This window comes from Acipenser ruthenus, chromosome 60 (genome assembly GCF_902713425.1).
Source record: "Acipenser ruthenus chromosome 60, fAciRut3.2 maternal haplotype, whole genome shotgun sequence".
NCBI classification, from domain to species: domain Eukaryota; kingdom Metazoa; phylum Chordata; class Actinopteri; order Acipenseriformes; family Acipenseridae; genus Acipenser; species Acipenser ruthenus.
Genome location: NC_081248.1, coordinates 1761731 through 1776106, shown reverse-complemented (window position 1 = coordinate 1776106; position 14376 = coordinate 1761731). Strand labels below are relative to the sequence as shown.

The window sequence follows — 14376 nt, the reverse complement described above, 5'->3', positions numbered from 1 at the left end:
TTGAACATATAACACCTGTGTTGGCATCCCTGCATTGGCTCCCTGTTAAATCCAGGATTGATTTTAAAATATCACTGTTGACATATAAGGCCTTGAATGGTTTGGCACCAAGCTACATCTCCGATATGTTAACTGAATATATTTCTGTGCAAAACCTACGATCTGCTGAAGCTGGTCTCTTAAGAGTCCCAAAAACTAGGCTCCGGTCTATGGGAGATAGGGCATTTTGCTGTTATGCACTCGAGTTATGGAATTCCCTTCCACAGGCAATTAAGGATTAAAAAAATGTGGATATTTTTAAAAGTCACTTAAAAATGCATCTTTTTAAATTGGTATATCAGCCTATGAAGGAGACCTGCTTTGATGAATTTGTACAGTATGTGTGTTCTGTGTGCTATGTTTTAATATGTATAGTCTGTGTAATTATTTATGATTATGTGTTAGTGTGTTTTTAGATTGTAAAATGCTTTGAGATATGCTGCATGAATTGCACTATATGAAATAAAGATTATTATTATTATCATATTATTGTTATTATTTATCAACAGCATGTCCAGAGCAGTGCAGAATAAGACATGCCAATGAAGAGTTTAATGGGAATTGGATAAGTGGTGTTGAAGACCTTCATTAGGTAAGCGAATGAAGCATCCTGGTAAAGTCTATTAAAATGATTTACAGTGTGTGGAATAACTTCTTGTGTTCAAGATGTAAAGGTATGGCAGACAGACAGACAGACATACATAAACAAGATAGCTGCTTCTGCATCCAGCGCTCAAAGAATATCACAGACATTTGCAGAGATTTTTTCGGATGTTACAGTAATAAAATAATGACTTGGATCGCATTATTGAGGAGTTTGGTGATAAAACGAGTGATCAGGAGATGATTTATCGGTATGTACTATTATTAAGACGTATGTGAAAAATATAGTGAACAAGGGGTGGGGTGGGGCTGGAGATGCAGTACTGAGTGTCCTGTTAATATGCAGTGCCTTTTAAACCTGTTCTACTGTGAAAAAAAAATACTTTTAAACAGCGTGTCTAAAATAAACTGCACGTGTGAAAATAAATTGGACCTGACACGCGCTGAATAAATGGACCGCAAAGGGTTAATGGGAATTGAATAAGTGGTGTTGAAGACCTTCGTTAGGTAAGCGAATGAGGTGTCCTGGTGTTCTCAAGATGGGAAAGTGGGACACAGAGATGGACGGAATCTGATCCTCTCAATATCTTCTGCCAAATAATGTAAATAGCAAGTGTCATTGTGATTGGATAAGCGGTTCTCCAGATGTATGCAGACATGTAATGCAATGTCACCCTCCAGATGACCAAGGCAGTGTGACACTATCTGACAGCATGGCTTAAAAAACGAGATTTCTTCAGTGTTGTGAAGAATCAAATACCGGATTCTGCAGAGTCAACGCCCCGGTTTGAACCATCGCCCCACCGCAACTTTTAGCGGAAAGTTAAATTTGCACCATTAATTTTCGGTTTTTAACAACCATGTGCAAATAATGCCTGAGAGGAAACATCGCGGCTCCCGTAAATAGAAAAAAAAAAAAAAACTGCGGTTTCGGATCAGATGATACAGACTCCGCAGTCTGATTGATTACGCTTCCTGTTGTTACGCTACAAACAATCCATATTTTTGATATTTTTTTAGACACTGCAAGAGCTTGTAACTCAGGCACCATTTTATTGTATTGCAACTTTGGATGTTATATTTCGTGTCGTGTTTTCACACTGAACACTGCAATGTATTACTTGCAGAGATTATGTAAAGCCCTTTATTTTAATGCACCTAAAATTCACGTGTTTCTACTGTATATACTTTAAGTCCAGAGACTTTTATTGCTTTTTTGACGGTGTGGGTTTGATCTGGACACTGCAGCTTTAGAGTTTAATGTTTGTTTTGTGAAAATGACAAAACAGCGGACATAGTGCAGAAGCTCTGAATTGTATTTCACCAGTCATTAATAATTCTTTATCGTGATTGTGTGCTTTTGAATTTTCAGCAAGTGAGGAGACAGACAGTAGTCTTGTACCATAAGACACAGGGTAAGGGGAGTCGACAGGACAGATTTAATTGAATACTAATCTGTAAAACAAGTTCTTTTACTATAAACGGCAATGTCCTAATCTCTACAAACTGCCTAAGATTAGATAGTAAAAAAACAGTGACATTCTACAGACTCTCTCTGCCTCTCTCTCCACCACTCCATCATGTACATAACACATTGTGTAACTGTGTAAAATGAAGCTAAAATACATACAGACGCTTTGATATATGTCTGAAATATATTCTAAATTACAGGTTTTAAAAGAGGGCTAATAAGAGGTAAGAGAATGGATTTTAAAGATGGTCAGTGCTCCTTTAAAGGGAGGGGCCAGTGATCCTGTTAATAAAGCTAATAAGAGGTAAGAGAATGGATTTTAAAGATGGTCAGCACTCCTTTAAAGAGAGGGCCAGTGATCGTGTTAATAAAGCTAATAAGAGGTGAGAGAATGGATTTTAAAGATGGTCAGCGCTCCTTCAAAGAGAGGGCCAGTGATCGTGTTAATAAAGCTAATAAGAGGTGAGAGAATGGATTTTAAAGATGGTTAGCACTCCTTTAAAGGGAGGGGCCGGTGATCCTGTTAATAAAGCTAATAAGAGGTAAGAAAATGGATTTTAAAGATGGTTAGCACTCCTTTAAAGAGAGGGCCAGTGATCGTGTTAATAAAGCTAATAAGAGGTGAGAGAATGGATTTTAAAGATGGTTAGCACTCCTTTAAAGAGAGGGCCAGTGATCGTGTTAATAAAGCTAATAAGAGGTGAGAGAATGGATTTTAAAGATGGTCAACACTCCTTTAAAGAGAGGGCCAGTGATCGTGTTAATAAAGCTAATGAGAAGTTAGAGAATTGAGCGTTAAGCCTTGATTTTAAATCTTAAGCTGACGATCTGAGAGCCAGTTGTTTGAGTGCCCCTCAACCACCCCCTTTCTATTTTTAGGGAGGTGTGAAGGGCTCAGTGTCTCCTTGACGTTAGCTATCAGCTGTCAGGGTCAAAGGTGAGGCCTTGTGTCAAATGAGCTGCTTCTGGATTGTAACAGGTGGCTGGGGGTCAGCTTTCTGGTGTTTACAGTCAGCAGCACCTGCTTTCTGTCAATAGCACCATTACCACTGGACACATAATTAGGAATACCTGCTACACCACTGTCAACGGGGGTAGCACAGGGCACGCTGTTTGGAAAATAAATCAGCTTTATTGTTCCTGAGAGATCATTCCTTTATAGTTAGCGGTGATGCCAGTCAAGGACAAAATATTAGGAACACCTTCCATAACACTGTCCATGGAGTGTAGGGAATGGATCTGAAGTTATAAAATCTGCTTTTAAACATTGTTTCAACAGGGAACAATTCCTTTATAATTAATACCAGGCTCTACAGGGACAAAATATTAGGGACATCAAAAAAAATGAGAAAGCTTGAAAGGATCCCAGTGATTGTGCCTCAACAATATGACTAGGTAAGCCCATTCCATACCCTCTCCACTCTCTCTGTGAAGAAGTGTTTCCTTCCCACTATCCTCTCTTAATTTACAACAGTGTCCTCTAGCCCCGGTTCCTGTGCTGTGCTTAAAGTACTGTCTATAGCAGGGGGTGTCAAACTCCAGGCCTCAGGGACCGCAGGGGCTTTTGATTTTCATTCCAACAAAAGCTCTCAATTAACATAATTGATTATTTGTTCAGTTGGACATATTTCATATTTTTTCAAGGTCTTTTACAGTTGATGATTTTAAAAAATACACTTAATTCAAGGTGCTAACGCATAAAACCATTTTGAGGCCTGGAGAGAAGAGTATCCAATTAATCAAATAATTAGACCAGTTAAGTGTTTGAGAGCTCGGGTGGAACGAAAGCCAGAAGACACTGCGGCCCTTCAGGAGCTGAGTGTGACACCCCCGCTCTATAGGGTTTGTCAACTCGTTTTAAGCTTTCAAATACTTCAGTCACGTGCCCCTGATCATTCTTTGTTCCAGGCTAACTAGATTCAGTTCTTTCAGCCTATCTTTATAGCTCATTCCTTCAAGCCCTGCTGGGATTAGTCTGGTAGCTGTTCTTTGGACTCTCTCTAGGACCACAATGTCCTTTTGGTGGTGTGGGGACCAGCATTGGACACAATAAGTGCACTCTCACCAAAACACCTGCCATAGCACTGTCAATAGGGTGTACACCATGTGACTGATTCACCTGCCATAGCACTGTCAATAGGGTGTACACCATGGGACTGATTCACCTGCCACAGCACTGTCAATAGAGTGCACACCATGGGACTGATTCACCTGCCATAGCACTATCAATAGAGTGCACACAATGGGACTGATTCACCTGCCATAGCACTGTCAATAAACTGTACACCATGGGACTGATTCACCTGCCACAGCACTGTCAATAGAGTGCACATCATGGGACTGATTCACCTGCCACAACACTGTCAATAGAGTGCACACCATGGGACTGATTCACCTACCATAGCACTGTCAATAGAGTGTACACAATGGGACTAATTCACCTGCATAGCACTGTCAATAGAGTGCACACCATGGGACTGATTCACCTGCCACAGCACTATCAATAGAGTGCACGCCATGGGACTGATTCACCTGCCACAGCACTGTCAATAGAGTGCACACCATGGGACTGATTCACCTGCCACAGCACTGTCAATAGGGTGTACACAATGGGACTAATTCACCTGCATAGCACTGTCAATAGAGTGCACACCATGGGACTGATTCACCTGCCATAGCACTATCAATAGAGTGCACGCCATGGGACTGATTCACCTGCCACAGCACTGTCAATAGAGTGCACACCATGGGACTGATTCACCTGCCACAGCACTGTCAATAGAGTGTATACCATGGGACTGATTCACCTGCCACAGCACTGTCAATAGGGTGTACACCATGGGACTGATTCACCTGCCACAGCACTGTCAATAGGGTGTACACCATGGGACTGATTCACCTGCCACAGCACTGTCAATAGAGTGCACACCATGGGACTGATTCACCTGCCACAGCACTGTCAATAGGGTGCACACCATGGGACTGATTCACCTGCCACAGCACTGTCAATAGGGTGCACACCATGGGACTGATTCACCTGCCACAGCACTGTCAATAGAGTGCACACCATGGGACTGATTCACCTGCCACAGCACTGTCAATAGGGTGCACACCATGGGACTGATTCACCTGCCACAGCACTGTCAATAGGGTGCACACCATGGGACTGATTCACCTGCCATAGCACTATCAATAGAGTGCACACAATGGGACTGATTCACCTGCCATAGCACTGTCAATAAACTGTACACCATGGGACTGATTCACCTGCCACAGCACTGTCAATAGAGTGCACATCATGGGACTGATTCACCTGCCACAACACTGTCAATAGAGTGCACACCATGGGACTGATTCACCTACCATAGCACTGTCAATAGAGTGTACACAATGGGACTAATTCACCTGCATAGCACTGTCAATAGAGTGCACACCATGGGACTGATTCACCTGCCACAGCACTATCAATAGAGTGCACGCCATGGGACTGATTCACCTGCCACAGCACTGTCAATAGAGTGCACACCATGGGACTGATTCACCTGCCACAGCACTGTCAATAGGGTGTACACAATGGGACTAATTCACCTGCATAGCACTGTCAATAGAGTGCACACCATGGGACTGATTCACCTGCCATAGCACTATCAATAGAGTGCACGCCATGGGACTGATTCACCTGCCACAGCACTGTCAATAGAGTGCACACCATGGGACTGATTCACCTGCCACAGCACTGTCAATAGAGTGTATACCATGGGACTGATTCACCTGCCACAGCACTGTCAATAGGGTGTACACCATGGGACTGATTCACCTGCCACAGCACTGTCAATAGGGTGTACACCATGGGACTGATTCACCTGCCACAGCACTGTCAATAGAGTGCACACCATGGGACTGATTCACCTGCCACAGCACTGTCAATAGGGTGCACACCATGGGACTGATTCACCTGCCACAGCACTGTCAATAGGGTGCACACCATGGGACTGATTCACCTGCCACAGCACTGTCAATAGAGTGCACACCATGGGACTGATTCACCTGCCACAGCACTGTCAATAGGGTGCACACCATGGGACTGATTCACCTGCCACAGCACTGTCAATAGGGTGCACACCATGGGACTGATTCACCTGCCATAGCACTGTCAATAGGGTGCACACCATGGGACTGATTCACCTGCCACAGCACTGTCAATAGGGTGCACACCATGGGACTGATTCACCTGCCATAGCACTGTCAATAGGGTGCACACCATGGGACTGATTCACCTGCCACAGCACTGTCAATAGGGTGCACACCATGGGACTGATTCACCTGCCACAGCACTGTTAATAGGGTGTACACCATGGGACTGATTCACCTGCCACAGCACTGTCAATAGGGTGCACACCATGGGACTGATTCACCTGCCACAGCACTGTTAATAGGGTGTACACCATGGGACTGATTCACCTGCCATAGCACTGTCAATAGGGTGTACACCATGGGACTGATTCACCTGCCATAGCACTGTTAATAGGGTGTACACCATGGGACTGATTCACCTGCCACAGCACTGTCAATAGGGTGCACACCATGGGACTGATTCACCTGCCACAGCACTGTCAATAGGGTGCACACCATGGGACTGATTCACCTGCCACAGCACTGTCAATAGGGTGCACACCATGGGACTGATTCACCTGCCACAGCACTGTTAATAGGGTGTACACCATGGGACTGATTCACCTGCCACAGCACTGTCAATAGGGTGCACACCATGGGACTGATTCACCTGCCACAGCACTGTTAATAGGGTGTACACCATGGGACTGATTCACCTGCCATAGCACTGTTAATAGGGTGCACACCATGGGACTGATTCACCTGCCATAGCACTGTTAATAGGGTGCACACCATGGGACTGATTCACCTGCCATAGCACTGTCAATAGGGTGTACACCATGGGACCCCATGTATCTAGTGAACCGCCGATCCTCTTATAAAAGTCTCCCATAATAAAAGCACAGCAGTGTTATAAAGTGCAGTGAAGGCACAGTAAAGCACAGGTAAGCATTGTAAAGCACAGAGAGGTATGGTAAAGCATAGGGAAGCATTGTAAAGCACAGAGAGGTGTGGTAAAGCATAGGGAAGCATTGTAAAGCACAGAGAGGTCTGGTAAAGCATAGGGAAGCATTGTAAAGCACAGAGAGGTCTGGTAAAGCACAGGGAAGCATTGTAAAGCACAGAGAGGTCTGTAAAGCACAGGTAAGCATTGTAAAGCACAGGTAAGCATTGTAAAGCACAGAGAGGTACCGTAAAGCATAGGGAAGCATTGTAAAGCACAGAGAGGTGTGGTAAAGCATAGGGAAGCATTGTAAAGCACAGAGAGGTATGGTAAAGCATAGGGAAGCATTGTAAAGCACAGAGAGGTCTGGTAAAGCACAGGGAAGCATTGTAAAGCACAGAGAGGTCTGTAAAGCACAGGTAAGCATTGTAAAGCACAGGTAAGCATTGTAAAGCACAGAGAGGTACCGTAAAGCACATTATAAAATAAACCATGGTAAACTCACCCTTATAAAAGTTTCCCACAGTAAAAGCTCAGCAAAGTGTAATAAAGCTCAGCAGTATGTTTATAAGGGTTAGTTTACCATGGTTTGTTCTGAAGTGGTGTGGTGATAAGAAGCTGTTACACAGTTCCTATCTCAGTCCTGTTCCAAGTGTTGCCCAATCTCAGTCTGGTGGAGACAGAGCGAGGCTAATTTTAAACGTGAGTGACAGGTGGAGTAGATATCAGAGAGGCCCCGTCCCCTGAGACAGGGAGCTCGCAGCAAGATCTTCACAAAGGTTAAAGGTGTGTGAGCGTCCTATTGAGGCTTAAAAATAGTCAGTTTGCATGTTTCACAAGGCAGCTACCTTATAAGACCATCACAATGAGAATATGAGCTGGGCTGGGCTGCCCTGTGAAATGCAAGCAGTGTAAAAACAGAACACGAACAAGACTTGGGATGAAAGAAAGAACGAAAGAAAGAAAGAAAGAAAGAAAGAAAGAAAGAAAGAAAGAAAGAAAGAATGCTAACCTAGTTTTAAAACCATTTTCTTACCTACTAATAATAAGAGCAATATTATCACTGGCCCCCCATTAAAGGAGTGCTAACCAAGGGTTTAAAATCAATTTGTTAAAATCTATTTACCACTTGGAACATTGTTACTGGTACCCTTTAAAGGAGTGTTAAACCATGTTTTAAATACCTCTTATTAACTCTAGCAATAGTATCACGGGTTCCCCCTTTCATAGAGTGCTAAATAAGGTTTTGAAAAGCATTTTCCTCTTATTAGTGCTATAAATATTATCTCAGGTTCCCTTTCTTCTGTTTCAGATTGCTTTGGTTCTTTGGTTTTATTTAGGGGTTATCAAAGAGCTGTCACAGTTTTCATAATGCATTTAGTTTAGACAAAACAATAGAAATTCAAAGAAACCCTACATTATAGTTAACTTAGTTTGTCCAAATAAGCAAACCACCTCGTAGCACGTTTCAGAAATGGAAACTCACAAACTTTACTGAAGAAAACAACAACAACAGTGAAACGAGAATGCAAAACAAATGAGTGAATGGAAAACTGCATGGCGTTGTGAAGGAGAGACAACATCAAAATGCGAGAGCCGTTCTCAAATAAAAGACTGTTGGATGTTCTGCCAACAAAGGCTTTAACAGCACAACCCCCTCTTTTTAGTTTACTACTAATAATAGTTTTGAAAATCAATACAGAAGTTAACAGTAACACTCTACTTTGAGTGGCATAAATAAATATGTCATGAGTATGCAATTAATCATTTGCTGAAGTTCAGTTCCATGTTAATAAACAGTCAACAGATATTCTATGCATGTGTGTATCTATCATTAGACTGCCATGAGCTCATATTTCATAGGCATGTTGAGTAGTTTCCTACTCCAGTAAAATAAAGAAACACAAAGACTGGTATGTAGCTTTACCATTATCAGGGCTGGCGTCAGCACCCGGGCAACCCGGGCAAGCGCCCAGGGCGCCGACGCCAGAGGGGGGCCCACACTCATACAGAAATAAAATTAGAATGTACTATTTCTGTGCCAGCTATCCCACTCAAGCAGCCTTGAAACGTTTAGTTTTCACTGAACTAAACTAAACTGTATGCGTGCAGTGCAGTGAAACTTTTCAGATCTCCTCTTTTTTCTTTTCCTGCTGGCGTCCTGTTCCCTTAGTCCCGCCTCTTCTCACTCCCTATTGGCTTCCGTCCTCCCCAGTTCTTTGTAAAGCCAATAGTTATTAGCTGATCTCGACATGCTGTACATTATACAAATGTGCCAATTAAAGACATTCTATAATTTGCACATTTCCGTCATACTTTCCAACAATCAAGACTTTCATTTGACAAGCATTTTGTTGAGCCTCATTATCAGAACGCCTAAACGCCCATGTGACAGAAATAGAATGATCTTTGGTGGTAAATCTCCCTCCCGACCTGTGAGGGCACTAAGTGACGGGGACAGAGTACCCTGGACTGTTTGACCTGACAATTCATTCCCAGGGTTAAAAGGAAGTCAGTCATCTAGAAAGGGGGAGGAGCTTCGATGCACTAACTCATCGACCCGGAAGGGAAACGATGTGGCAGCCGCGGATTGGAGGAGCGGCTGCAATCGTTTACCAAGGGGTCATGCGTGACGGTACAAATAGGGGACGAAGTGACGTAATCTGTTCCTTCGTTTAGGTTAAGAACAACCTGAGCGTTTGTTTTGTTTTGTCTCTAATTGTTTCTTGTTATTTAGTAGACGGCTAAACACATCCGGAGCTGTCGCCAGAGGCCAGCACAAACCCGGAACAGCACTGCACTTGTTACCACGAATAATTGTATTTAGCACCTCGAGCACTACAGCACTCACCCAGGGCTGGTGACCATGTTTGTGTATTGTGTGTGTACTATTGACTGTGTTTATTATTTTGAACTGCAATTCCTTTATTTAGAACAGTGCAATACCCATTGCTGGGTATTGTCTGGGAAATATTATTTACAGTCAGCAGTGTGGAGTAGTGGTTAGGGCTCTGGACTCTTGACCGGAGGATCGTGGGTTCAATCCCAGGTGGGGGACACTGCAGCTGTACCCTTGAGCAAGGTACTTTAACTAGACTGCTCCAGTAAAAACCAAACTGTAATTGTATGTAAAATAATGTGATATCTTGTAACAATTGTAAGTCGCCCTGGATAAGGGCATCTGATAAGAAATAAATAATAACAATAACTTGGATTACCGTTGTCTGCCTTTCATTTAATCACCGCATCACTCCTGCACCTGTACACTGCAAGCCACTTTGCCACAGCCTATTATAATTATATGATTTTAAATCTTCATAACTGAATCCTGTTGTACCTGTGGAACCTCCAAATAAAAAGAAAAATGGGGGGGGGGGGGAGGATGACACTGGAGACCCACAAAAACCAGGCGCCGGCCCTAACTGATATTATTCTATAAGCGATCCACACCATCTAAATAATGCAGATTTAAACCACGTGATTGCCATTCACAATCATGTTTTCAAACTGTGATGAGCGTGAGAATAGGGCATTAATAGGTTTACACACCAGCCTCTGTATGTCTTCTTTTTACTGTAGTTGAAAAACCTGAACCTAATTTAATGTTGTCTCTTTTTTTTACAGACACACAACCAATAGTGACGTTGTTTTGTTGTTTTTAACATGCTTTAATAGCTTTGTTCAAGAGGGGGACAGCGTCTTTAATGTAAATCAGCCATGTGCTTTCCCACTGCCCCACATTCTCCCGCAGAAGCACCGGTGTGCAATAAACTTTCCTGATTTTAGATTTTTATTTTTTTAAATCTAACTTACTAGAGGGCATTTTTTATGAATGTACCCGTATTTTAGTTTTTTTTGGTCAAGGCCCTGCCCATGGTTTAAACGGTGCCCTTCAGGTTACTGCAGATGGTTTACTTTACTATCCCGTGACTGACGGCACTGATAGACTTCAGTACCTCGGAGAAGCTTCTCAAAGGAGGTTTACACATTTACAAAATAAACTAAAAAATAAATTGCAGACTCGTTTTAGTGTTATTTTCATAATCGTTATGCCTTACATGTGTAAAAAACTGAAAAAACATGCTGAAAGTTATTAAGTCAAAATGTAATCTTTCATGAACAACAATGCTTCAATATATGAAGGTGCCGACCACAGTAAGGTAAGAGTCTATGGTACACGTGATTGTCTCATAACTTACGCAAATAAGTAGGGAATGGTCCATCAAACTTAATTTTCCCACTGCTCAGGATAATCGAGACAGCTAAGGTCACACACTCCACAATGTGCCTTAATGATACACACTAACCCAAAGATTCAAGATTATTTTCATTTTTTTTAGACAAACAGGAGATTTAAAAAGTTCTCGTCCACTAATATTTGTCCCAGCACTAAAAGATATACACGGTTCAATTATGCTTTGCTTCTGATTGCTACACGCAATAAAGAGAAATGTAACAGGAATCTAGTGGTCGCACTAGAGTACAACTTTATATAGACACCATGTCTGGTTACTGCTGTAGTTATATACAGTGCGGTCCCGCCAGCATTGCCCTGTGTACAGTACAGCACAGCCAGGCTCTTCCCTGCACGCAGCAGGCAATGCCAGTGCACTAGATTACAACTCTATATAGACATCATGTTGGGTAGCTGCTGTAGTTCTGTACAGGGTTTTATATTACTGTTATATAGTGTGGACCTGTCAGCATTGCCCTGTGTACAGTACAGCACAACCAGGCTCTTCCCTGCACGCAGCAGGCAATGCCAGCGCATTAGATTACAACTCTATATAGACACCATGTTGCGTAGCTGCTGTAGTTCTGTACAGGGTTTTATATTAGTGTTATATAGTGGTCCCGCCAGCATTGCCATGTGTACAGTACAGCACCGCCAGGCTCTGCCCAGCACAGGCAATGCAGACCTACCAGAGAGTATTGTATTCTTTATAGAAAGTTTTACCTGGTTATGAAACAGAGACACAGATAGATGGACAGACAAGCAGACAGAAAGGTAGAAAGGAAATACCTGGACAAGTCCGGAGTAACAGGAAGGAGGTTGGGGGTAGACAGGAAGTCCGTAAGGGTGCAAAACGACAGCCGGAGAGGAAAGCATGGCGCAGAATAATCAGGAATGGAGAGGAGAGGAATATAGCAGATATCCAGGGGAGTATGATATGAAAGAGAGATGAGGGGAGGGAGAGAGATGAAGAAGAATCAATCAGGAGAGAGAGGTGATACAAAATAGAGAGGGAGAGGTGGAAAGGATGGAAAGGAAAGGAAATGTTTAAATAAGACAGGGGAGAGAAAGTAAGAATAGGCAGAACAATTTAAGATCGAGAAGAGGGGAAAGGAGAAAGAGATAGAAAAGGGGAGGAAGGGAAAAAGGGGAAGAATTCAGGAGAGGGAAAAGGAGAAAGGCAGAAATCCTTTTCACAGATTAAAGCAGTTCTCTAGTAATGTTCTCTAGCTGCAGTTGAAGTTGTTAGCCAGAAAAAAAGAAAATTAGAAGAAGGTAGAATGTTTGTAGTTGCTGTAGTCCAATAGCAGTAGCTGTCCGTTAGTCTGTCAGTCTGTCAGAGACGGAGTTAGGAGATCATGTCTGTCTGTCTGGCGCAGCGCAGCGCCTGTGTCTCGGAGCTGACTGTTTGTAGGATGAGACTGCAAAGAGAGATGGGGGGAGGGGGGGAGGACAGACAGACAGAGACAGCTGCAGGGAGTTCCAAACTCTATTTGTAGACATCCCACCTCCCCCTCTTCTCAGTGCTCATGTTGATAAGATTGCATTTGTTGTTTTCAGTTACATGCAACCGTTGTCATAAGTTTCTTAAGCAAAAGTTCTAAGAAACAGAGATGCACCAGTCAGTCAGCAATCCTAACTGGGGCTGACAGAGTCCCAATTGAATGCTGCTGATGGAAATGAACAAGTCTGATTTCAAACCGCTTTCAAGTGTGGTGGAAACAGAGCTTAAAATGACAAAGTGATACACGAGCCAGATGCATAATAATACAGCTGAAGAAATAATTTGCCCTGTGCAGCAATTTCCCTTGCTCAAGCCTGTCTGACAGGCTTGTCTTGTGCACGCAGTTCAGTGTGAATGGTAGTGCTGCACAAAGTGATTATTGGGATTGAGATCTCCACAGGAAGCAGATGTTTCTTCATTGTTTCACAGCCCAATCGACACCATCACCTGTGGAGAGCGCAATACGAATAATCAAATAGTCAGTTTGGGAGCTCGAATGGTCTTAAAGGCACATGTCCTGTCATATATGTGAGGTCTATTTTAAGTTTTAATGTCTAGGGGTGAATTAATTATTGTATTGAAATAAAAATAGGGATCGAATAGGGATCAGTGTAAATACATATAACTAAAATACAGAGATTTAATGTTTCCTGATTTTTTTTTCGTGGATCATGAAGTCTTCTTGTAGTGATAAATCAAATGTACTTGGCAAATCTTTCGGGAACAAAGTTTTAGAAGAGGTGATGTTTTCAAGGAGAGCATTTTTTCCTAAGAGAGCGAGTTAATCCTTGTGACAGGGTGGCTGTGCGGTGACGTCAGGCCAGATGCAGGAACTGAAAAACACTGACACCAAGTACTGCAGATTCAAAACAAAGAGACGCGGCGGCGCCGTTTATTTAAATAGAACAAAAATAAATAAAACAGTTAAACAAAAAGAAACTTGCTCACAGAGTGAAATAAAACAGTTAAACAAAAACAAGGCACAAACACAAAAATAATACTAAACAATACAGGTCAGGCTTCACTGTTCCTTTATTATTATTTTTAAATAAGTTTCATTTTCTCTCGCTCTCTCCGCTCTCACTCCTAATACACCCACCACACGAGTGCAGAGCGCTGCGGGCTTTTATGCAGGTGACCATCTCCCGATTTAGCAACAAATGAATCACTTAATTAATTCGGGAGATGGCCACCTTCTGCGCAAGGTTTTTTTTAATTATTCCTGGCAGAGGACGAGTACCCACTCTCGCCTCTGCCAGAACACATTTTAAATAAAACAATAACAAAACATACGCGCTTCGACGACAAATATAAATACAATAATAAATCATAAAACACAAATTACAAAATAACACAGGGGCGCAGGGGGGACCCCGTTCTAAAATAAAATAAACAAATCAATGTACAGGGCACCTCGCCCTGTTCCAATCCTAAACACAGGTTTTGAACCTCTAGGAAAAAAGGCAGGC

The 14376-nt window shown here is 42.6% G+C and overlaps 1 protein-coding gene across 2 annotated transcripts in view; it reads right to left on the bottom strand.

Annotated features, from left to right (window-relative positions):
• LOC131725061 (RNA binding protein fox-1 homolog 1-like) overlaps nucleotides 1-12817 on the bottom strand; it is a 30135-nt gene extending 17318 nt beyond the window's left edge. For both annotated transcript variants that reach the window (XM_059018522.1, XM_059018524.1), the window contains exon 1: nucleotides 12193-12817. In XM_059018522.1, coding sequence (XP_058874505.1) covers nucleotides 12193-12279 — 87 coding nt within the window. In that variant the 5' untranslated portion in view covers nucleotides 12280-12817. The remainder of the gene's footprint in view (nucleotides 1-12192) is intronic.
• Nucleotides 12818-14376: the final 1559 nt, after the last annotated feature.